Source organism: Meles meles, chromosome 8 (assembly GCF_922984935.1).
Source record: "Meles meles chromosome 8, mMelMel3.1 paternal haplotype, whole genome shotgun sequence".
NCBI classification, from domain to species: domain Eukaryota; kingdom Metazoa; phylum Chordata; class Mammalia; order Carnivora; family Mustelidae; genus Meles; species Meles meles.
In genome coordinates this window covers 49,329,771-49,352,514 of record NC_060073.1, presented here as the reverse complement: position 1 = coordinate 49,352,514, position 22,744 = coordinate 49,329,771, and the positions used below count along the sequence as shown (strand labels likewise).

Sequence of the window (22,744 nt, the reverse complement as noted above, 5' to 3'; positions counted from 1 at the left end):
AAAGGAGCCAGCTTCCCAGATGGGAGGACAGTGTGAGCCCAAGTCCTGTCTGGGGAAGGGGGAGGGGCTCTGTCTGTGAAAGAGCAGAGCATGCCAGCTGTGTGGCCTTGGGCAACTCACCTACCATCTCTGAGCCTACTTTTCATGTCCATAAAAATGGAGCTCTGAGAGGCTTGCACCTGACAGAGTTCAGCGTGAGGTGTCTGACACAGAGCACCTGGCACCTGATAACGAACGTGAGCGGCGACCTGCTGGGCTGGAACAGTAAGAGTAGAATTGAGTAATGGTTGGTGAAGATGAAGCAAGCCTGGTTAGGTCCTAGAGGGGCTTGATGCCAAGGCAGAAGGTTTGGACTTTATTCTGTAGGCAGTGGGAGACATGGAAGCTTCTTTTTTTTTTTTTTAAGATGTTATTTATTTATTTACTTATTTATTTGAGAGAGCGAAAGAGAGCGAGAAAGCGTGAGTGGGGGAGGGGTGAGGGGCGGAGGGGAGAGAGAAGCAGGCTCCCGGCTGAGCAGGGAGCCTGATGTGGGGCTCCATCCCAGGACCCTGGGATCATGACCTGAGCCAAAGGCGGATGCTTAAACGACGGAGCCACCCAGGCGCCCAAAATGGAAGGTTCTTCAGCAGGCAGGTGACGTGATCAGAACTCGGTTCCAGAGAGATCCTTTGGAAGGCAGTGTGAAATACAGATGTTTAGCTGTGGTGCACCGTTGGCAGCACTGGGGAGCCCTGGAAGAAAAGCAAGCTTGGTAGGGGACATTAGGATGTCAGCTCTAGGAAGCCGAGGCATCAACCAAGCAGAACTGGGGTTCGGGGAAGAGATCAGGCTGCGGTTATGTAATCGGAAGTCTTCCGCTTCGTGGAAGCTCAACAGCAGGAACGCACGCAGAGAAAAGAAAAAGGTGCGAGACAGTATCTTGTGGGAATGGCTTTGCTTGAAGTCAGAGGGGAAAGCAGGAAACCAGAGGAGAGAGGTGGACCGTGAAGACAGGGGCTGCGTCCCCACGTCATGCCTCGTCACAGACCTCGCAAACCCGGCTCTAGCCAACAAAAGTCAATCCGTTATTCTCACTTAGTGTCACCTGTTCTAAGTGCCTGGTCACTGCTGAGGGCCTCTAGCAAGGTAGCTGTCCTCCTAGCAGCCCTCTGGGGCCAAGGTCCCTCTGGCCATCATGATGCCATTAGGAATGGAGCCCTGCAGCCAGATGATGAACACCCGGCTTCAGAGTGAGAGAGACAGCGGGAGAGCTCTGGCCAGCATTTCTGTTTCCGTGTTCTCGAGCCGCTTAATAGGAAACTTCCTGGTCACGGATCAGCAGGACTCTCCCACCCACCCCCATACATCCATTGTCAGGCGTTCATTTCCCTCGGAACAGTTCATTTTCCCAGTATCAATTAACCTATAGGGATATTTCTGCATTTAGAGGACATTTCTTGTACAATTACAGACTGAACTGCTTAATATGAAACTTCCTGACCCATGGCAATGGAAAAACACATCTGTTTTATTTGTTGTTACACTGGGCATCGTGCCCATGCTGAAAATTTCCAGTGCGTAAAGGAGAATTGAACCGGCATGTTGCGAAATTGTACTTTGGAAGAGATCTCTACCCCAGCATCCCCTCTGTTTCTGCGCCTCTACCTGGAAAGTGAGATGCAGGAATAAATGCTGCAGACTTTACAAAAGGTGCCCATGTGGGTAATTCTTTGAGGGTGTCTGAAATCACATCGGCTGTGGTGGAGGCATTTTTTATGCCAAAGGTTTTAAGCTCGGGGAAATGCATTCTCTGCCGTGCTGCTTGACATTCAAAGTTCCGTCGAACCTTGAAATCTCCTGGGAACTAGGTGTGCATCCCAGATGAGTTTTGCTGCCCAGCCTTCATCAACTTTTAGTAGCCCAAGTGTTAGCACCAGGATCACGGCGAAGGACACAGTGGAAATCCCTGCATAAAGCTGGTGGCTTTTTATTTAGGACATCACACCACCTGTCTTCCCATGCACACGCCTGCGCCATTATTATGCAAGCGGATTCCTCGCTGGATATGGTTAAGACTCTAAGAGCCAAGTGGGGACACAGAAGGAATCTAGTACTTGCTAGGAATGACAGCTGTCGGTCAGCCAGCAGGCTGATGGAATATCTACAATTTAAAGAGTTGAAAAGTTGGGGCCAGACTTCAAGCAATGCTGAAAATTCCAGGCAGGTGATAAGCTGAGTTCCAAGGAATCAATTCATTTGGGGAAGGCCTTGCGTAGTGACTGGGAAATAAGGAAAATAGTTCCAGTTCCAGTTCGCTTCCCCATTCCCTGAGACGAACGTGCAGACCAGACAGTGGCAAAATGTGAAACTGAGCATTTCAAGTGTTAGCATCCACAGAAACTGCTCGCGTGAGAATAAACACAACCATTTTGAACACTAGTTTGTCTTTATGTAACAGCTGAAGTTTTGCATGACCTTCTATGGTAGGCAGAAGGATGGCCCCCAAAATGCTCACACCCTCATCCCTGGGATGTGATAATATGTCACCTTCCATGGCAAAAGGGACTTTGCAGGTGTGATGAAGTTGAGGATCTTGGAGCTTCTGGAAAGTTCCGGTATAATCACAAAGGAAGCACAAGACTCAGCGTTGGCGTGATGCAGTATGAGAAAGACTCAGTCATCGCTGGCTTTGGGGACGGAAGGGGTTACAAGCCAAAGAACAGGCTTCTAGAAGCTAGCCCCTAGCAGCTAGAAAAGGCAAGAGAATGGATGTTCCCTGAAGTTTCCAGAAGAGATTGCAGCCCTGCAGAGGCCTTGATTTTTTATCCCAGTGCCACGCATTTTAGCCTGTGACCTTTAGAACTGTACGATAACAGATTTGGGTTGTTTTAAGCCACCAAACCCACGATAATTTGTTAACAGCAGCAATAGGAAACAAATACACCATCTGATGCAGTAACCGCACGCATAGGTATGTGTGTCCATACACCAGGAAACTAGCCCAAGACCATCCACGGTAGCTGAGACGGAACTGCACGTCCTAACACACTAGATGCACTGGGGTATAGTCAGACCATGGATTAATACCCAGCAAGGACAAAACATGAGCCGAGAAATTGGGAGGAGGACTTCTAGGTACTGCAGCACGAGGAGGTCAGTGACTCTTTGCAAAAAGAGCGAATATAAAAGTGGACACAAGGATCCAACATGACCACTTCAAGGCACTGAAAACGACTGCAAACCACAACAAATGGAGAGATAGTTTCCTGCAGAGCTAGATAATTAGGGCTAGATAATTATAGTTCTATCTCAATAAAACCAATGACACCTCAAAATTGTTTACAAAACTGAACAGCTCACGCAACATGGGTGAGTCCTATATACATAATTTTAAGAAAAAGAAAATCACATAAGTATATACATAGCATGATTCTGCTGATGCAAAGCATAAAAACAGGCAAAACTAAAATCTGCTCTTCAAAGGTACCTATGTCGGGACACCTGGGTGGCTCAGTCGGTTAAGCATCTGCTTTCAGCTCGGGTCATGATCCCAGGGTCCCACACTGGGCTCCCTGCTCAGTGGGAAGCCTGCTTCTCCCTCTGCCTGCTGCTCCCTCTGCTTGTGCTCTCTCTTTTCTCTGTCAAATAAATGAAATCTTTTAAAAATAAAATAAGAAGTCCAGAAAGTCACTATCTTTGCGGGGTACGAGAGGTTTGTGATCGGGGTGTGGAGAGAGGGGGGGCATTTCAAGGGTACTGACAACATTGTGCTTCTGCCATGGGTGCCGGTTACCTCAGGGTTCTCTTTCAAGCATTTAAAACTGCCCATATATGTTCCATGAGCTTTTCTGGATGTTTGTCTCCTTCCGATTTTTTTTTTTTTAATATGTATAGAAAACAGCAAGATCCCCAGATAGGGTAGCAGGCCCACACCAATACAAGCCATCTCCAGAGGATGGGTCCTAGCCCAGTGGGGAATAGGGAGCAGCAAGGTAAGCAGGCAGAGTCGAGGATCAGCCAGCTCCCATCAGGAGGGGGATGGGGCCAGACTCTCCCCCAGGAGCAGGCCTGTGACTGCCCAACTTATTCCAGCCCCCACCACCTGGTGGCACTGAGCCACCAGCTGTCTTCCCACCTTGCTCAAGGGATCTGAGGACCCAGCAGCGAAGCTTCAGAGAAAGGGGCTCAGCGACTGCCCAGACTGGGATGAGGGACACTGCGGGCACGAGCAGGTCCATGGAGGGCATGGCCGTGTAGGGCCCTGTCCTTCCAGGTAAAGACTGAGTTTCCACAGTGAAGAGTTGCCCTCCCCTTCCTTGACTTCTGCATCAGCTAGAGAGCCATGAGCTCATTTTGGTTGGTCATCTAATGAACAGGAAAAGGCACTCATGCCACCAGGAGAGAGGGGAGCAAACATGGAGCGTTTTCCCCTTGGCTGGAGGCTGTTTTCTCCCTGGAGTAGCCTGGGGTCTGATCTGTCTCTCCCCTGCTCACAGCAAGCCAGCCAGCCTCTGTTCTGGTTGCTTCTAAACAGGAGCCCCACCATCCAGACTCCTCCCAGAGAGGGGCCCTGGGCCAGCACGCAGAGGCCGTCAGGGCAGGACTGAGTTACTAATCACACAGCTTATTAGGCCAGGGCTTTCAGGAGGCTCTGTTTACACAGCGAGGAGTCACAGTTCATTCCCAGGAATCCAGAGCCCCTCTCCTGGCTGAGATGGCCCATCTACTGACCTGCTTGGAACTGTGTGACAGTTGGCTTTCTTAATAAGGCGATCGCCTGTAGGAAGAAGGAAGTCAGGTTTCCTAGGGCCTACTCTATGTGAGTGGCACATTCACATAGTTGTGCATGCACAGAGTTGTGCAGTACACAGACTGCACAGCTGTGCACAACAGCTCTATTAACAGGCAAAGACGGGGAAGGGAACGACCATTTAGGGAGCCCTTAATGTGTTCTAGATGTTTTTCATAAAACCCAATTTTACCAGTGAGGAAATGGATGCAGAGAAGTTAAAGGACTTTAACTGGGTTACACAGCCATCATGAAGATGGGCCTCAAACTTTAGTGGGCCTTAACATTAAGTGGTCAGTTTGAGACATTCTCCCATCACATTGGACATCTTCCTTCTCCAGAAACCTCAGAACTCACATGGCCTTAAAAGGGGAAAACAAGTCCTCCTGCCTCCATCCTTGTCTGTCCTCCATCAGGCCCCCAAGTTCCTCCTTTGTGCCCAGGCCCACTGCCTCCATTCCTCATCAGGGTAATACTTTGCCTCCCCCAACACGTGGCTTTTCTCCCTCCCACACCACCAGTGGAAGCCATGTCCCTGGGAATTCTTTCCAGTCTGATCCACTTAGGAGCATGTAGCCCTATTGGCTATCTCATCTTCCCAGAATTTTCTTCCTTGGCTCTCACGACACAGGGCAATCATTTATTGATCTAGCTATCTAGTCATAACTCTTGAGGTCTGTGCACACCAGTTACTAGGCTAGGTACTAGAGCAAGGAAGACCGTCTCTCTGAGGTCAAGTCCCATGCCATCCAGGGAAGAGGCAGACTGAATCAAACGAGCACACAAATCACCGATTTCACACTTTATGAGACCATAAAGCAGGATACCCTCACCCAGGCCACGTGTCAGGAAGGCTTCCCTCAGGAGGTGGTGCTTTGAGGCAAGGTCTGCGGAAAGATTGGAAGTCAGCCATGTGGAAGAGGTAATCTAGGCAGACACTGTGTACGGAGGCCACAAGTTGGAGGAGTGCAGCCATTGGGAGGGAGTGAAAGGAAGTCCATGTGACCTGTGCAGAGTGAAGGAGGGAGTGTGTGGCAAGAAGTGAGACTGGAAAGGTGGGCAGGGTTCACATCATGCCTTGCAAAGTCATTGTTTAGGATTTTGGACCTTAAGTGAAATTGTTATTTGGCCATACAAGTTGGGAGCTGTACAACTTCAAGGGCACCATTTATGTTATCATCTGTGGTAATGATGCCCTGGAAATGTGAATGATACACCCTAACGTTGTCCAGCGTACATCCTGAACGACCATACCCAGAGACTAAATAGTCTACCTATGGTGGGTCGCATGGATTGGAGAGGGCAAAGGCTTTGAGGAGCCCAGTTAGGACCCTATTGCTGTGGTCCCAGCACCACCCTACCTTCCCATTCATGCTCACTGCCTCGCTGCGTTCACCTCTGTCCCTCTCTGCTCTCCAGCAATTCCTTCCCGAACTTCTTAACATTTGACTTGAGTGGAATTTAAGAGCTACTCAACAGCAAGCAGTCAAGAAAAAGTAGCAATCAGCCTACAGGGCATAGGACTCCTGCCAAGAGAGAGTACCTTGGATGGGCAGAGCAACGTAGCAGAGCCGAGCCACCGGATAGGGTCTCATGTCAACAGAGGCTCAATATGTGCCTGAAAAAAATATAACTGTGCCTGAACCGATGTGGGAGTAGGAAGGGAAGCTGAGCTCCAGACCTCCCAAGTGGTCTCAGGAAGGCCATGAACACGTCCATCAGCCAGAGAGCTTGGAGCAGGGTCCGAGCCCAGCTGGGGTAGAAGATGGAATGAGGTGGTGGGGCTGTGTGCGGGGGCGGGGGGGCGTCGGAGGAATCCTAGGCCCTGGGCCTCAGCTTGTGGCCCAGTCAGTGTCCATCTTTTAGAGCCTGGGCCCCGGGGCCCGAGCGTGCCTGGCTGGATCCTAAGGCTAAAACCTGGGGGCCACAACCCAGCCTGTCAGAGCCACAGCCTCCGGCTCCGCCTGATCTCCAAGAGTCCCTGTTCCTATGGACCAGGGCGTGACTAGACTTCCGACATCTTCCCCAGTCCCTTCTTTCCCAGTGGCTCAGCGGGAGCTTTCCCAGCTTCAAATCCCAGGGCATTTACTATTTTCATTTACATCATTTACTTCATCTGAACTTCTGCAAAGTTAGATTTTTAAAAATCATTCTTACCGTGCAAGACATCACATATACAGAAAGGTAGATAAGACATCAACATACGGCCCCGTGACGCATCAGCCCCAAAGCCACTGTGTAAGCAACACCCAGCTCCCAGGTGCTCCCGAAGCCAGCAGGTAACCCGCACCCAGCTCCCAGGCACTCCTTCCAGCTGTGTGATCCTCAGGCTTCTCCCTAAACATAACCGCTGTCCTGGCTCTTAGAGTCAATGGGCTTTTGCCTTCTGCTTTTTTTTTCCTCTTCCACTTTTCCTTATTTTTTATCTAAATATGCCCTCCTAAATAGTAGGCAGGATTCTTTTTTTATGTTCTCTCTCCTCTGGCTCTTCAAAGGCCAGGTCTCCAAGGGAGTGAGTGTGGAGGAGACAAGACCAGGGAGGAAAGGGGCTTGGCAGGGGACTCAGGGGGCAACTAGAGAAGAAGGTGACCAGTAAATAGAAGGAAGGGAGGGAGGAAATGATTGTATAAAACCTGGGGAGCCCATGGCAGAACTCTCCTGAAAACGCAAACTCCCAGCTTCAAACCCAGCTGCATGGCTCTGTCCTCCGCCAGGAGCAATCTCCTGTCATCCCCTGACACCTATTTACTGAGTACTCACTGCCAGGCGGGCTTCTGTGCCCTCTGGGACCCTCCCTCCCTCAGGGAGAGGTAGCTCTGTCGTAACTGCCCACCTGCCCCCCCACTATAGCCCTAGGACCCCCGCTCCTCCCCACCACTCCAGGCTGGCTCTGAGGTGGAAGCTGACAGCAGAGAAGTGAGACTTGGGAGGCAGGCCAGGGCTCCTCACCTGGCGATGTTGCTTCCAGAACAAAGCCTGTAGGCTCCGGGGTCTGCTTTATTTCAGTGAGAGGCGAGACCCCCGAGCCCAGCAGCTCTGCCCCTCACCACCCACCTGCCTCTGGTTGGCTGGTGGAGAGGCTTTTTCTCTCCCAGCAGGACTGGGAGCTCTTCAGGAGCACCAGATGATGTCCTGGGGGGGGTGGGTGCAGGACATGCACCCCAGGACCATGCTGGACACATAAGGTGGGTGGTAGAAGGAAGGGGACAAAAATGTCTACTGTGGGCTCTGTGGCCCCACCAAAGCCACGTGTGTTTTTGTTTTCTACACAGACATTGTCAACTGTGACCTGAAGTCCACACTTCGAGTGTTGTACAACCTCTTCACCAAGTACCGGAATGTAGAGTGAGGGGCACGCCAGCCCCCTCCACAGCTGCCTTCGCCTGCTTGTTCCCGTGTCCAGCTCTGTGCTCTCCCATTAGTCCAGCTCCCACCCAGGGGTAGCAGGGCTGAAGTTAGGAAGGAAAGGGTCGGTAACTCAGTGGGCTGACTCACACCTCCCAGACCCTGGGGACTGACTGGCCATTGTCCCCATCCTAGGGCCTGGTCTGGATTTCCTCAGCGTGATTTGGGAACCAGTTTAGACACAGGAGACTCCCCCTAGAAGATGAAAATAAAGGTAATAGTTACCATTTAATGGTCGCAAACTACATGCTGGGCACCATGCTAAGTGCTCCGACATACTCATGATCCCCACTGAAGCAAATATTATCATCCCCTTTGACAGACAAGGAAACTGAGGCTCAGAGAGGTTCAGTGACTTGCCAGAGCCTGGCATTTGTTTTTCTTCCTTGAACGTGTTTGTTAATAACTGGCCCATCACAGTACACTGCACGCCGTGTAGTTGGGGGAGGGGATGTGCACCTGCGTGCTCGACGACGGAAGAGCCCCCACCTCCCTCCCCCATCTCACCACTAGGCAGGCTGGGTCAGGGCTCAGTGATTCACACTGGCATCGGCTAATCCAATTTAACTCAATTAATTGTGTGTGTGTGTGGCAGGAGTCATGTCCCTCAACTACTTTGTACAAATGAAAATTACTCTTAATTCCTTCAGATTGGTAATAACCCCACACTCTGGTTTCAGGGTGACATTTGGGAAGAATTCTGTTTAAAATTAATGGAGTGGTGCATTCTGCAGCTTTTTGCTTGATTGCATGTAATGGAAGTGCCCTATATTTTCCTGCAAAATAAGTACTCAATTCATTATCGTTAGGCAAATGTACAATATACTCAGGCACCACAGAGAGCTGGGCGCAGGCCCATGTGAGCAGGGCTTAGGAAGTAGGGCTCTTCAACAGGGACCCTTGAACTTTAAAGAAAGGAACTCCTTTTTGCCTTCTAATTGATCATTTAGACCATTTCTGGCTAAGTCTGCCCACATAGCAGTTATCGGCTAATTCAGGAGAGGAAAAATGTAAGTCATTTAGACCCAAGCTGAGCCATCTCCTTGCGTGGGTTTCCTCGTGGGTTTGCTATTACTTGTGTCCCCTCTCCGTGAACCTAACTTTGAAATACAGGACTCTGTTTGTCCCAGGCTGCTGCGTTCTGTAGGCACAGGAAAGGGGCTGAAGTGGGAATCACCAGAAGGACAGGAAACATGGGGAAGCATTTGCACACTTGACATAGCGGGGGAATACCCCCACGTAGAGGGATATGGGGCTTATGGTACTTAACATTTGCCCTTAAATTGACTAAGGCCTTGGGGTAAATAAAAACTTATTCTACTGTTACGTCTTCATTATAGAATTTTCCTAAATAAGCCAGATGGAGCCCAGCCTGGATACCCACCCAAAGTCTGTGCCTGTTTTGTGACTATTTTCAGTTCATTGCCCAAAGCCCGCCTCTAGTTTGAGGAATTAATTTTGATCTCTGTCTCCATCACCACCCCCTGCCCTGAGTTAGGCCTCCCATATTGTCCAAAACATTTCCTTCCGGCTTCGAAATATTTCTTGCTCTCTGTCTACCTGCCATAACTCAGAACCCATAAAATCTAGATACACCACATACCTCTGTGGATAGTTTGCTCTAGGAAATACTTATTACTCAGCATAAGGAGCTTTTAAGAGAGAAAGACAATACATTCTCTGGTGCCAGTTTATGTAAAAGAATACAATTCTTTTTACGTGATTAACAAAATACTGCATTTTTCATTAGGACACACTAAATAGTGTAATATTTCTGTTTGTGCTCATTTAAATTCCTGATAACAAATCAAGATAAACCATTGCTTTGTCTCCTTAAGCAGTCCAAAAGTGGGACAAAATAAGAGGAATGCATTCATTTAAACATGCTTTGCTGTACAAATTTTGTCTCCTTTGTTGTCCTTTTTTCTTTATATTTGAGCTGCAAATGTACAAAGTACAAGGGACCTTGTTAAGAGCACCCCTTTTGTGTTTTGCGTTTATGTGGTAATGGAAACACCTCAGAACACCCGGAAGGTTTTAAAGAACCGGTCTCAAGATGGCGGCCTCTCCCTCAGTCTAGAAGCCTAGGGCCTGGGTCTGTCAGCTCCCCTCGCCTGGAGGTTTTCCTTTAAATTCTAGAATCTCCTGCTTGATACACAACAGTGTTTTTGAAGGTGGAGAAAAGTATCAGAACAATAAATAAATCAACTTGGATTTACCTCTTAAGAAAACGAAAAAAAAAAAAGAAAGAAACCAAGAATCCAGTCTCTTTGGGTTTACTGGGGTTTTTTTTGTTGTTGTTGTTGTTGTGCCTTTTTTCTTCTACATTTATTGATATTTTTACTAGTTCATATAGAAATGGTACAAATTCAAAAAGGATGAATGGGTATCTAGGAAAAAACCCAAGTCTGCCTCCTCCCCTCCCCCAGCAGCCAGTAACCCTCCCTAGAGGCGAATGTTTGGATCTGTTCTGCATATTCCTTTCCAGAGATTCTCAGGACATATAAAGCATTAACACACATATAAAATCATTTTTTATATCAATAGCATATTATACACACTGACATGCACATGGCTTTTTTCACTTATTGTGGTATCTTGGAGATGTACACTGGACGTTAAAGCTTTTCCAAGTGAATGCACATCTCTGGTCTACCTGAGCTAGGAAATGAAAACCCTCCCTGGGAAGGAGGGCATGCTGCCTAGACAGTGATTTCCAAAGCTGAAACGGAGATCTAGTGTGTTGGAGGTCAGGGGTATGTTACCAGAGACCTTCTCAGGTGACCTATACTGAATTTTTTTTTTTTTTTGAAAGGCCTCCTTTAACTTATTAGGGTGAATATGTACAGTTTAAGTTTTCATTTGTTCATATTACTATGACTACTAATTTGTAATCGACCAAGAAGTTACTAATGGTTACTAAATACTGTGTGGATTCTGCTACAAGCCTAGCAATGCTCATAAAACCCCCATTTCCCACGTGCAGCCCCAGAGCGGATGTTCCCAAAATCTAGAAGAAGACTCTATCAGCCCATCATCAGGGCTGCCTTGAGCTGGTTGCAATTTGCAAGGGCTACAGTCAGTCCTTTCTAATTACGAATTACTGTTCGCTTAGCTTTATCATTATCAGTTTATTTTGTTGTGGGTTGCTTGGTTAAGCCTACATAGCATTCTGAAGTTTATTTGCATCAAAAGTCCTCTGGAACTGTAATTTTCCAATAACCAGACTCTAAGACATGTATACATTGTGGTCCAAATAGGAGTTGTCCATACTCCAGCGCTAAAGCAAATGTATACATCATCCACTTCCCCCAAATTATCACTAATTTATTTTTCCACTGCAAACTGAGACTAGATGGAGTCCATAGGTCAAGCAGTTTTGCCCTAAGGAGGGGCTGATCAGATATAATTTGAGACCCACTGCATCTACCGTAGCTCCACCTCAGGAACCCTACCTACATAAAATATCCTAGCTATTCAAGAGTGATAGGTCCTGAGAACTTAGCTCATGCTAATAGGGCATGCAAACCGCCCCCCCCCATGACCATAAAATTCACTTAGCTCTATTGGAAAATTCAAGAGAATACTAAGAACAGAGGGACTGCACTAAAATGAGATGCCATTTAGGAGGTAGACTCACTCAGTCACTAAGGGACCTGTGTCCACCCACGAGCCTCCCAACACCTGCAGCTTAAAGTCTCAGCAAAAGACAAGTTCGTATGTGCAAGTTGTTCACTGTTACAAAGATCGTATCTGCGAACGCCAAGTTATATCTGCAAATACCAAATTTCAACAGTTTTTTCTTCTTTTTCCTGGAATATCTAAACCCAGGCTAGCTCCAAAACGTTCTCTTGCCCCTTGCTTTGCTAGAGTGTCTTAAAGTACATTTGCAGGATGTTAGTAGATGTTAAGAAAAAAAAAGTCACAGTCAAATACATTCTACAGCCTTGGTTTTATTTTATTTTTTTGCTTTTTGTGTCCTAACATGAGTGCATCTCAGAGTTTCCTGCACGGAGGTGTATGATGACCCCCTACAGGGAAACAGACTAGGGCGCGTCCGGATTGCATCTGACCATGGGACCTATTCCTCTACTGAGAAATTTGCAGGATGAGTGCTCTGTGGAACTCATCGGGTCATGTAGCCAGTTGGCCAGAGAGTCAACGAGTCATGCTGAGTGTCCGTGAAGTCTTAGTTGTGCCCTGTCCAGTGGTGAAGGAGGCTTCCTGTAGAGCTCACTCGGGAAGATACACAAAAAATCCTCTCCGATCATGGGGATGGCCGCTGAGGGCAAATACAAAAAACTACGAAAGAGATCTCACTTAGGCTCTGAGGTCAAGAGAAATCTCTGACAGAGTGAGGTTTCGAAGGGACACCTACTCATGGGAGGCGCTTGCCGTTCAAGGGAACGGCTCAGATGAGAATCCCAAGCCAGGAGACTTGGCTCCCTGGAGGAAACTGCAGAAATCCAGGACAGACGGAGGACAAGGAGGGAGGCAGGGAGAAGGGGTACCAGATCGGAGGCAGCAGAGGCCTGTGGATTTTATCAGAAAAACGGCAAGCCATGTATATATAAAAGCCTTCTGGCCACTGCATGAGAAAACTGAAGAAAGCAGTCTGTTGTAAGGGATTCTGAGACGGGCCTTCCATCTGCAAACCATGGTGACAGCTGGAGAACAAAGGATACCAGGAGAGGAGACGGAGCCCCTGCCCAGCCCCAGACTGGTCTCAAGCCTGAGCTGGAAGCCTGGGTGTGCTTAGGATAGCCTCATTCTCCATCTCCCTGGGGCTGCTGGCAGGACAGGAAGTCCCAAGCCATCTCCGACCCTCCTGCATTTTGGTCCTCTTGATCAAAGTCATGTCCCTTACCCTCTTGGGTAAGGGGACCAGAAGATAGGATGGGGCTGTGTGCGTGAAGCCAAGGGAAGGACTGACAGCCAGAAAGCTGATCCCTGGGGCCCAGTGCTCCCAAACTTGTCATCACAGAGGACTGTTGCCCTTGGGTCCCTGTGTGGATTCAGTGACAGGTGTGGAGGGAGGGGCAGCAGCAGGAATGCGGTCATCCAGCCGGGGGACAGGACTAGGTATAGGCTTCCTGGAGGTGGAATGATAATTTCATTTCCCCGGTTCACATTAGTCAGTGTGAATTACCGTTAGCGCGCCTCCCACATTGGATAAAGCCTACCAGAAGTAGGCTTCACGGGTAGGGTCTTGTGAAATACCTTTCACTCCCATGGTACATTAACTTCACTGGGAGTTTTGAAATCTCAGCAAACCCAGAAACCCCCGCTGGGGAGCAGTTTGGCGGGAAACCAGTGCCAAGGGTGCCTGCCCCAGAAGCATGCTTCTGAGGAGGCTTCGAGGCCTGAGTGATCCAGGCAGGCCTCTGCCTCGGCTCCCCTGGGCCTTCTGCACATAGGGCACGTGGGCCCTGGCTTTGATGCTGGCATTTCAAAGGGCACTTAAGAAATTCTGAGAAGCCCCTCGGATTAAGATAAATGAGGTTTATCGGTGAAACAGCCTTTTCATTTCTTGTTATCGATTTTCATGTTTTCACATCTTCAGATGCGATTTGCTAGCCCAGGGCCACATTCCAAGACACACAAATGTCATTAAGGCCACCATTTTTAAAGAGTGCCATGTTTTATTGAGGCGGACAGGACAATAGATAAATATTTAATCTGTTACACATTGGCTTGTTATGGGAGACGGGTTTGGGACTGCACGACTCAGAGGCACTCACACGTCTTCCCGGAAACCTTGACAATGGCCTTGCCAGCTGCCCACAGAAGCACAGGGTCCGCCTTTGGCAAACACTTGCCAGTGTTTCTGAAAAGCAGCTTCTGGAAGCCTTTTTCTGCTCTAGCTTCAGAGGTTAGCCCATCTTTCCTCATTTATCATGATACTGGAGAATACGAATGCTCGTGGAACTGGGGGCGGTTGCCTTAAAATAATGGACAATAGTGGTGACCAGTGAGCATGCGCTAAGCTTGGTTTCTGAGGCCACAGTGCCCTCATCTCGTCCACGCTTGCAGTCTGTGGTCAATGCTGTGGGCTCGTGGGTGGTGGCAGTCTGTGTGCCGTCCCTGAGCCTCGACTTCCTGCACCTTTGGTTCTCTCCCCGTAATGCTCCCACTCTCTCAAGCTTTGGAATTACTTGTTGTCCAGACCCATGACCAGGTCAGTCATCGCCTGTGAGAGACCAAGCTCACCGGCAACCATCCTGAGCAAGAGACCTGTTCAATTTCTTTCCTTCATAAAATTCACCCATCCAGATCAAATGACTTCCCGACCTGTATGCCTTGGGTGCTATATATCAATGAGATACAGAACTTTCTCTCCCGTTCTGTTCACGAGGATTGTGCCCTGGCATTGACGAGTGAGACACCAAACTCCACAAGACAACAGGAATCCAGTCAACTCCGTGGGCCAGGCTGCAAATTGTACATTATCAGAATGCAATCAAGTCAGGGAAGATTTATGGGATTCTTGTTCTGAGTTTGGTCCCTTTCCATGCATAAAATGGGATCAGAAAATATAGGGTCCCCTTCCACATAGATTCCTCCATTCCCACCAATGGAGGTAGGCAACAGATACAGCTCATTTAAAATAATTCAGTGACATGACAAGATAGGACCAGATACCTTTGAGTACCCCTAGATAGATTCTCCCAGAAAATGACCCTGCCCCAGCTGCCATGTAATCTTCGGGGACACCTGCCCCCAGGATCAGTGATTTCATATTCCTTACAGATTTGCTGCTCCAAGAAAACACACAATTCAACCCTAAAGCGAAATGAAGATTTAGGGTCATTTGTCTAAAGTCATATTTGTTGCTGAGAAATCACTGTCTTTATTCGGCAAACAGCCTGTCTGTCCCCCAAAATCCAGACCCGGTCCGTTGCCAGTCATTTGAACTCTGTCCTTGCACTAGAAGCTTCCTTGCCTCTCCAAATCACCCTCTGGTCAGCCCCACTAGTGGACATTTTTATTCTTGTTCCCCAGCATGGAATTGCTGCAGGAAATCACAGGACGGACACGTACCGTGGACTACCCAATTTCCATTCAATGCTCGTTGCCTTCGCTGAGTCCTCTGTCCTCTCTCATGGATTCCCTTCTCCCCCAAAACTCCTGCTCCCCACCTTTCCCCAGACCCCTCTGCCTACTTCCTCCCTGCACTAGGTCTTCCCCTCTTCCTTTACCAAGACATCAAAGCTGTTTGCTTCCTGTGTTTCCCACAGCATCCCAACATCTCACTGCCTCTCACATCTTCCCGCCCCGGTTCCCAGGCCGCCCCTCCGCCAGGACCAGCTCCCTTCTCCTCCAGCATCTTGGCTTTCGCGCCAAACCATGCAGACTCCCATGGTGAAAAACAGCTTGCCCTTGAGCCTGTTCTCTAGGCAATTCCACTGTCTGCCCTGATTCACGCTTTTCTCTGGGACACTCTCCTGGAAAGATACAGTTTCATGCTGGTTCCGCCTCCTCCCTTGCCCCTTTCTTTGATGAACCCCTAGAACACGCTACTAGTTTTTCAGCACTGAAATGGCTCTCTGCGTGGTAAGCATGGGGCGCGCCCGACCCATCTTCTCCTGGCTCTGCAGATCTGACCTTGCTATCCGTCACCTCCTTCCAGAAATTCTACTACACAGGTCGTGCACACACACTATACTTCGCTGCTTCTCTCCCGTTCTCTGGCTGCTGTGCTTTTGACCCTAGGTGGGCTTTTTTACACCACCCCAGCCCCCAAATGTGAATGCTGCCTATGAGTGTCCTCCATATTTCTTATATCTCTGCCTGGCTTCCACTATGGCCTGTCACCTCCCCCACCCCGATACGTCACCCAGCTGGTTGGGCATTTCCAGCCTCACATCTCCCCTTAGCACAACCAAGCACACCCACCTTAAGTTTTATCCTCCCCATACCTGCTTTTTGTCTCTCCCAGAGGAGCCATCTTCTTCCCAGTTGCTCTCAGATGCACGGGGGGGTTCTGAACTTTCTGCTTCCCCTCCACCATAGCCAATCCGTTCTCCTGATTGCTTCTTCGTGACCCACCCGATCTGCATGGCTCTCCTCTTCATGCCCCAAGTACTCCCCTAATTTAGGCCTCATCCCCTCATGCCTGGGTATTGCAATGGACTCTTAACCAGTCTCCCACTGGGCTAATCCATCCTGCACCTGTTCTCTTCCCTTCCCATGTCTTGAAACCCAGCTCAGATCATCTCTGCCCCCTCTCCGCTAATACTAACAGGGGTACTTGCTGCATACTTGCAGTGTGGACTTTCTACAAATAATCCCATTGAGTCCCCTCTACAAGACTGTGAGGTACATACAAGGGAAGAAACAAAGTCCCAGGATACAGGTCCTGTGCCTCACGGGTGCCGGAGCTGGGCATTGAGCCCGGACAGCCAGGCTATAGCGTTCGGTTCTAACCTCTTGAACTCGGTCCCCTCGGCGGTTTGCCCATCCGTAGACCAGAATTCCTTTGCCGGCACAAGGCCTCCAGAATGCGCTTCTATGCTGCCTGACCAATCACTAAGTCTTTGCATCCAGACAGACCCGTCTGTTTGCCAGAGGACCTCTGTTTCCTGCCAGCAGCTGTTCTCCGCCTTGTTTTTAGAAGGAATTCCTGAGGCAACCAGGCTCTGACTGATAAGGCTGTCATTCACTTATTCACTTGTTCAATAAGGATTTAAGTATTACCCGCGCTGCCAGACACCGTGCAGAGAACAAAACAGGCATGGTCTTGTCCCCATGTGTCTACAGTTGAGTGACTTCCAAGCCCGGCTACTGTCCTCTGACCCCCGATTCAGATCCCACACGGAACCAGGCTGCATCTCCTCCCAGGTTTCTGCTTCATGTGAACCCCTCTGGCCACAGTCTCTGCTAGGCTCCTGCTAGGGAGTTAGGGGGTTCAGACCCCCTTGGCTTGCCATGCACAAAGCTGACGGGGTTGCCAGGGGACAGATGCTCCCTCTCAGGAAAGCTCAGCTCCAGTCTCTTGTGGCCAGGAGGCCATGAGTCAGAGATGGGCTCCAGAGTTCAAGCCAAGACTGGAGACAAACTCTTGGGTTACCACCAAGTGTTAGGCCCAGCGTTGGCTTTGGCAGACAACTGGGCAAGAAACCTCTGGGGGGGGCACCTGGGTGGCTCAGTGGGTTAAGCCGCTGCCTTCGGCTCGGGTCATGATCTCGGGGTCCTGGGATCGAGTCCCACATCGGGCTCTCTGCTCACCAGGGAGTCTGCTTCCCTCTCTCTCTCTCTCTCTCTCTCTGCCTGCCTCTCTATCTACTTGTGATCTCTCTCTGTCAAGTAAATAAATAAAATCTTTAAAAAAAAAAAAAAAAAAAAAAAAAGAAACCTCTGGGGGTGGGGGGAAGGGGGGACAACTGTTATCCCTGTTTTACAGAAGAGAAAACAGAAGTTCACCAGCTGGGACTCAAACCTGGTTCTGACTCTGAAGTCTTTATTCTTCCCACAATTCCCTGCTGCCTCCACACGCCCAGCAGCCTAGATTTCTGGGGCCACACAGGCTAGAGACGAGGGTCGAGAGCAAGATCAGTGGAGTTTGATTCCAACTTTTCAGATCTCAAATACAGGGTTTCCTCTTGACTTTGTTTTATGTATTTATCTAGTTAGTTGGTTGGCAGAGGGGGAATGGAGAAGCGTTCCTTAACTAACTGTAGAAACTCTGAATGAAGAAAGATTTAAAACTCCGAAGGTGTTCCTTTGAAGGTCCGTTCTGTAATGAATCATGGAACACTACATCAAAACCTAATGATGCGGGCGCCTGGGTGGCTCAGTGGGTTAAGCCGCTGCCTTCAGTTCAGGTCATGATCTCAGGGTCCTGGGATCGAGTCCCGTATCGGGCTCTCTGCTCAGCAGCGAGCCTGCTTCCCTCTCTCTCTCTCTCTCTGCCTGCCTGTCTACTTGTGATCTCTCTCTGTCAAATAAATAAATAAAATCTTTAAAAAAAAAAACCTAATGATGTTTTATTTGTCCCATTAGACAATGGGACAAATAAATAGGACAAAATAAAAATTAAAAAAAAAAAAAAAGGTCTGTTCTGTGTCTTTTCTTGCCAAACACTTGGTTATCTGGGGTGCTCTGGGAAGGGGTGTAGGTGTTAGTGACTGGGGGAGCCTCACTTTCTCTCCAGCAAAGAAGTGGCCTGCCTTTGCCTGGGAGTGGGGATTTGGGGTGCTGCCCGACCTTGGGCAGAAAGCAGGAGAGAAGTTGAGCATGAGACTTGTGTCTGGAGGGAGGGAAGGGGCCTGGGGCTGGGACAGCTGAGCACCGCTGTGCCCAGGAGAGCAGCCAGAGCCATTGACGTCTCACAGGTGAGGCTCCCTCAGGCTGGACACGGTTCAGGCAGGAGGACCGCAGCAGGTAGGGCTGAGCCCGGGCAGTAAGCTAGGCATGAGATCAGGGGGAAGGGACATCATTCACAGAGGGGACTGACCAGCTGGCCTGGGAGCCCCATGGTGGCGGGGGCAGGGGCACATGCAGGACAAGGCTGGAGGCAGGAGCTCAGCCTGTGAGCTGTTCAAAAGAGGCAGGGAGAAGGGCGCTTCAAAGTGCCCAGGTGCTCAGCCGGACTCTGGGTTTTTAGCAGCCAAGCTCCTATCCACGGCCGTCAAGCTGCTGCCCGTGAGCCCTCCCTCCACCCTTTCCAGTCTCCCTCCTCTCCCTGCCCCCATCCTGTGGTCAGGGGTTGTCTCCTGCATCTGCTTCAGGGAATGTGTGTGGACCCCGTGGCAGGGAACCCAAGCAGCATGGTGACAGCCGTCCTGGTTCCCAGTCCCAGACAGGCTCTGCCACCCTGCAGAAAGCACACCGTTCTGTGGGCCTGGCCTGTGACCCCTCCACCGGAAGTCCCTGCTTCCTCCACTCACGACCAGGATTACTCCCACGGGCCTCTGCGTGAATGTTGGTTGTAAGCTGAAGGTGCCACAATGATATGTATTTACAATCACTCCATGAGATATTTCAAAATGGAATTCCAGGGAAAAGCCACCAAGCCACGAAGCAGCCATCTTCTTCGACATTTTCCCCGAAGTACCAGGGTTCAAGTGACCCAGGAATGATGCAGCCAAGAGTGCACAAGCACACGTTTTAGGTACAGCCAGAAGCCCTGGGAACTTCAGAGCACAGCACCTGGGCTCATGGCCTGGCACTCACTAGCTGTGTGTTAATGGGCAAGTCACTTTACCTCTCTGAGCCTCTTTCTTTGTAATGAGATCTAAGGAGGGGGGCCTGTCACATGTTAAGTATGGGGCTTGGTTGGGCTTGCCTGACTCTGGGGTCTCCTTCCCTCCCTCGCTCTCTCTGGGCTGTGCTCAGAAGCTGTGCTCCAACTCAAACAGTGACCGTCCCAGCTTGAGCAGAACCATTGTATGACCTAGGGCTTGTCGAGGGCACTGAACGATGGGAGTGTTGCTATGGACATTGGGTGAAGCTGAGAGTTGGTGTCAGATATGAATTCTTACTGTTGTTATCGCTCCAAGCACAGGACCAGAGTCAGCAAATGGCCTCATGCTCACAGTGCTCCTCACACACTTATAGCAGACATTACTAATCAATCCAGCAGATCCAGCACTCTCACTGGCCAGTGATGTCTGCAGTGGAGGGGGAGGGAAGCCAGAAGTAGAAAGGAAAGCTATTGGCCATGGTGCACAGAATTTATAGCTTAGGATACCAATGTGGGGCTCCCGATAAGTGCCTGAATGCTAATCTCTGGCCCCGTTTGGGTCACATGCTCACCCCTGGGCCAATTAGCTGCAACTGGGGATAAGGGCAGGAGACAGAATCTTTAAGAAGATAGTAGCTACCGTTCAAATTCGAGAGAAACAGCCGCTAGAAGCACATTATTCTACTCAGATTTTTCGCCCCTAGAAAAGCCACTACCCTAGGTTCTCAGCAGTACCAAGCCATGTGAGAGATGAGCAAAAAACCCAGAGATGTTAAGTGGGGTGACCAAGATGACCCTGTAGAAAGGGCTAGAATTGCCAACTTCAGTTTCTGTGCTTTTTACCTCGGGGCAGGCAGCAAGGTTTGCAAGCCCCCGTGCATTTACTCAGCCAGCCTCACAGAGGCCCAGACCCTACAGCCAGAGGCTATAGTGAACAGTGAGACCCAGGGCGCCCTCGGCCAGGATCTAAGAGCTGAGAAGCAACCACAATGAAATCCAGAAGGCTCTTTAGAGAAGCCTGCAGTTTGGGAACAATCCCGCTAAGTCATAAATGCTTCGAATTCCTCAGCTTTTGCCTCCAGAACTTCTGGCAGCCCTGTGCAGAGGGCGAGTGTTCACGGACAGACACTGATTCTCCTCGGCTAGGGGAGGCCAGGCCAGGCCAGCCCTGACACCGGGGAGCCAACACACCAGATCTCTCCTCCAGAAGTGTCCCGAGGAGGGAAGGGCTGTTGCTGGGGTACTAGGGCACCCACGCAGATCCCCTTCAGGACCTGGCACTGATTCCCCCTTCTCCCCGACCTCCCCCAGGTGCTTCCACGGCACCAGCGGCCTCAGCCAAAGGAAGCCTCCGCACTCCAGGGACACAAGGACCGGTACCTTACTTCCATCCATCCAGGGTGTCTTGGTCTTCTGGTGAGAGAGTTGAGTCCACCTGGCTAGCGCCTGGCTGCTTAGCTTCTCTCCCCGGGCTCACCACAGCTGCCTCCTCATAGGGGCTGTCCCTCACAGCTGCAGGTCCTATGATCTGTGCTCCCAACAGGTGTATCTCATTTGCTCACAGGTGTTCCTGCCATCGTGCCCCCCGTTGGCCTCGTGCAATCACCCCACATCTCCAAGCCCACCACCCAGGACCCCAGACCGCTGTCGCTGGGCACCAAGAGATCACGGCAGCCGGCCCTGCCATCTCGCAGGAGGACAGCCCACCCAGGGCCACAGAGCCGCGTGGTGGCTGGACTAAGCCAGCCCCAGGGGCCTCTGACCTCACAGAAAAAAGCCTCCACTTCTGCGGGATGGTATTCAGGTGGCTGATGCGCTTGACACCCACTCTATCTATAAGCATTTCTGCTCATCTTCACAAGCCCATAAGGGAGGGTAATTAGCATCACGTTTGGCAGGTGTCGGCAATGAGTTGCCCCAGGTTTCACAGCTCAGAAGTGGTAGAAACCCAGGTCCACGCCACTCTCTAGCCCATGCGCTTCGCACGAGCCACACTGCTTCTAGCTCTTATAGGAAAATGGAGTCGTTGCCTCGTTCATAACACACGTGAGACTCATGTGGGTCCCGGCCCAAATGTGGTTCATGGACAGAGTCACTCCTTCTGCAGATCAAGTTCTCGCCCCTGCCGGCCACCATTCCAGCCCCAGGGAGCCAGGGGGTTTGCAGAGTCAGGATTTAAACCACATACTCACCAGTTGGGGATGTCCCCAAAGGGGACAGAAATGGGTCACATGCATGCTCTACTAGACTAAGTAAGAATTATTGCAGCTCAAGACAGGGCTTGATGAGGAGACAGTAGGATCCTTCTAGAATAACATACGGTAGTGGAGATATGAACATAAAAACCCCATTGCTAGGGGCACCTGGGGGGCTCCGTCGGTTCAGTGTCTGACTCTTGATCTTAGCTCAGTCCTGATCTCAAGGTTGTGAGTTTGAACCCCATGTTGGGGACTTATATACATAAATTAATAAATTTTTTTCAAAAGCCTCATGTTAGACCAGCAGGGAGAGAGAAGGGAGGGATTAGCCCTGCATGGGCGAACAAAAGAAATGGGCAGAAAACCAGGAGGGCGGGCGCACCAGTCCCTGTGGGCTGGTGTGTGTGCACACACCCCTGGACTGTGTGCACCTCGGGTAAGGAGGCCTACACCCACACGCTCAGCATCCTGTGGGCCCCGGAGCCTGCAGGGGGCACCTCAGTGTCCCAGTGACATTATTTTACTCATGCCTAGGGGCCACCACCTAAGATCTGAGCAGTGGCCTATCACCATTCCCCCAACACACCCGAGTTCTGCCTCAGTTTCCCTTCCTGGCATTCTTGTTTACCCATGAAATTGTTACTGATGATGAGTCCACACTGCCTGACAGATTCTGACAGCGTGCCCAGACCGGGCTCCCTTCACTAGGGGGTCGGGAGTAAGGGATGTCAGTATCTCTGCTCCAAAATCTGGCTATTGCTTGGGGTCGTCTTCAAGGAGAGAGTTCCCAGAACTTCGCCGCTGTGGATGATGGCAGAGCTCTGGCGATCAGGAGCCCAACCATGAAGGGCGGTTAGAGGCAGCAATCACTGTGGCTTCGGAAGTTCAGACAAGATATGGGGGAGGGGTGGACCTGGGAAGAGACAATCCTATGGGCAGACATGGTGGCTAATACCCAACATCAGACTGAGAGGGATGATTCTGGCTCCCTGCCTAGCTAGTGACCAGGAGCTTGACTGGCTCAAAGCTTCAGGGAAATCCCTAAAGTTCAGGGCTGAGCCCCAGGCCAGGAAAGGCCCTCAAGGACGGGGCTCTGGCTCCGAGGCTGAAGGACTGATCTGCATCTGGGGTCAGCAATGATTGCCTTTGAGAAGGGGGGGAGGGGGCAGCCAGGGGGAAAAGTGA

At 50.3% G+C, this 22,744-nt stretch overlaps 1 protein-coding gene and 1 long non-coding RNA gene across 2 annotated transcripts in view; one reads left to right on the top strand and one right to left on the bottom strand.

Moving 5' to 3' along the window:
* PARVA (parvin alpha) overlaps nucleotides 1-9,280 on the top strand; it is a 171,388-nt gene extending 162,108 nt beyond the window's left edge. Inside the window, exon 13 of the mRNA XM_046014533.1 lies at nucleotides 8,044-9,280. Coding sequence (XP_045870489.1) covers nucleotides 8,044-8,120 — 77 coding nt within the window. The 3' untranslated portion in view covers nucleotides 8,121-9,280. The remainder of the gene's footprint in view (nucleotides 1-8,043) is intronic.
* Nucleotides 9,281-9,729: 449 nt separating this feature from the next.
* On the bottom strand, nucleotides 9,730-17,954 carry LOC123948075. Its single transcript, XR_006819922.1, has 2 exons — nucleotides 17,532-17,954; nucleotides 9,730-17,297 (listed from the first exon to the last, which is right to left on the bottom strand). It is a non-coding gene; the product is annotated as an uncharacterized LOC123948075 (long non-coding RNA).
* Between the last annotated feature and the right edge of the window lie 4,790 nt (nucleotides 17,955-22,744).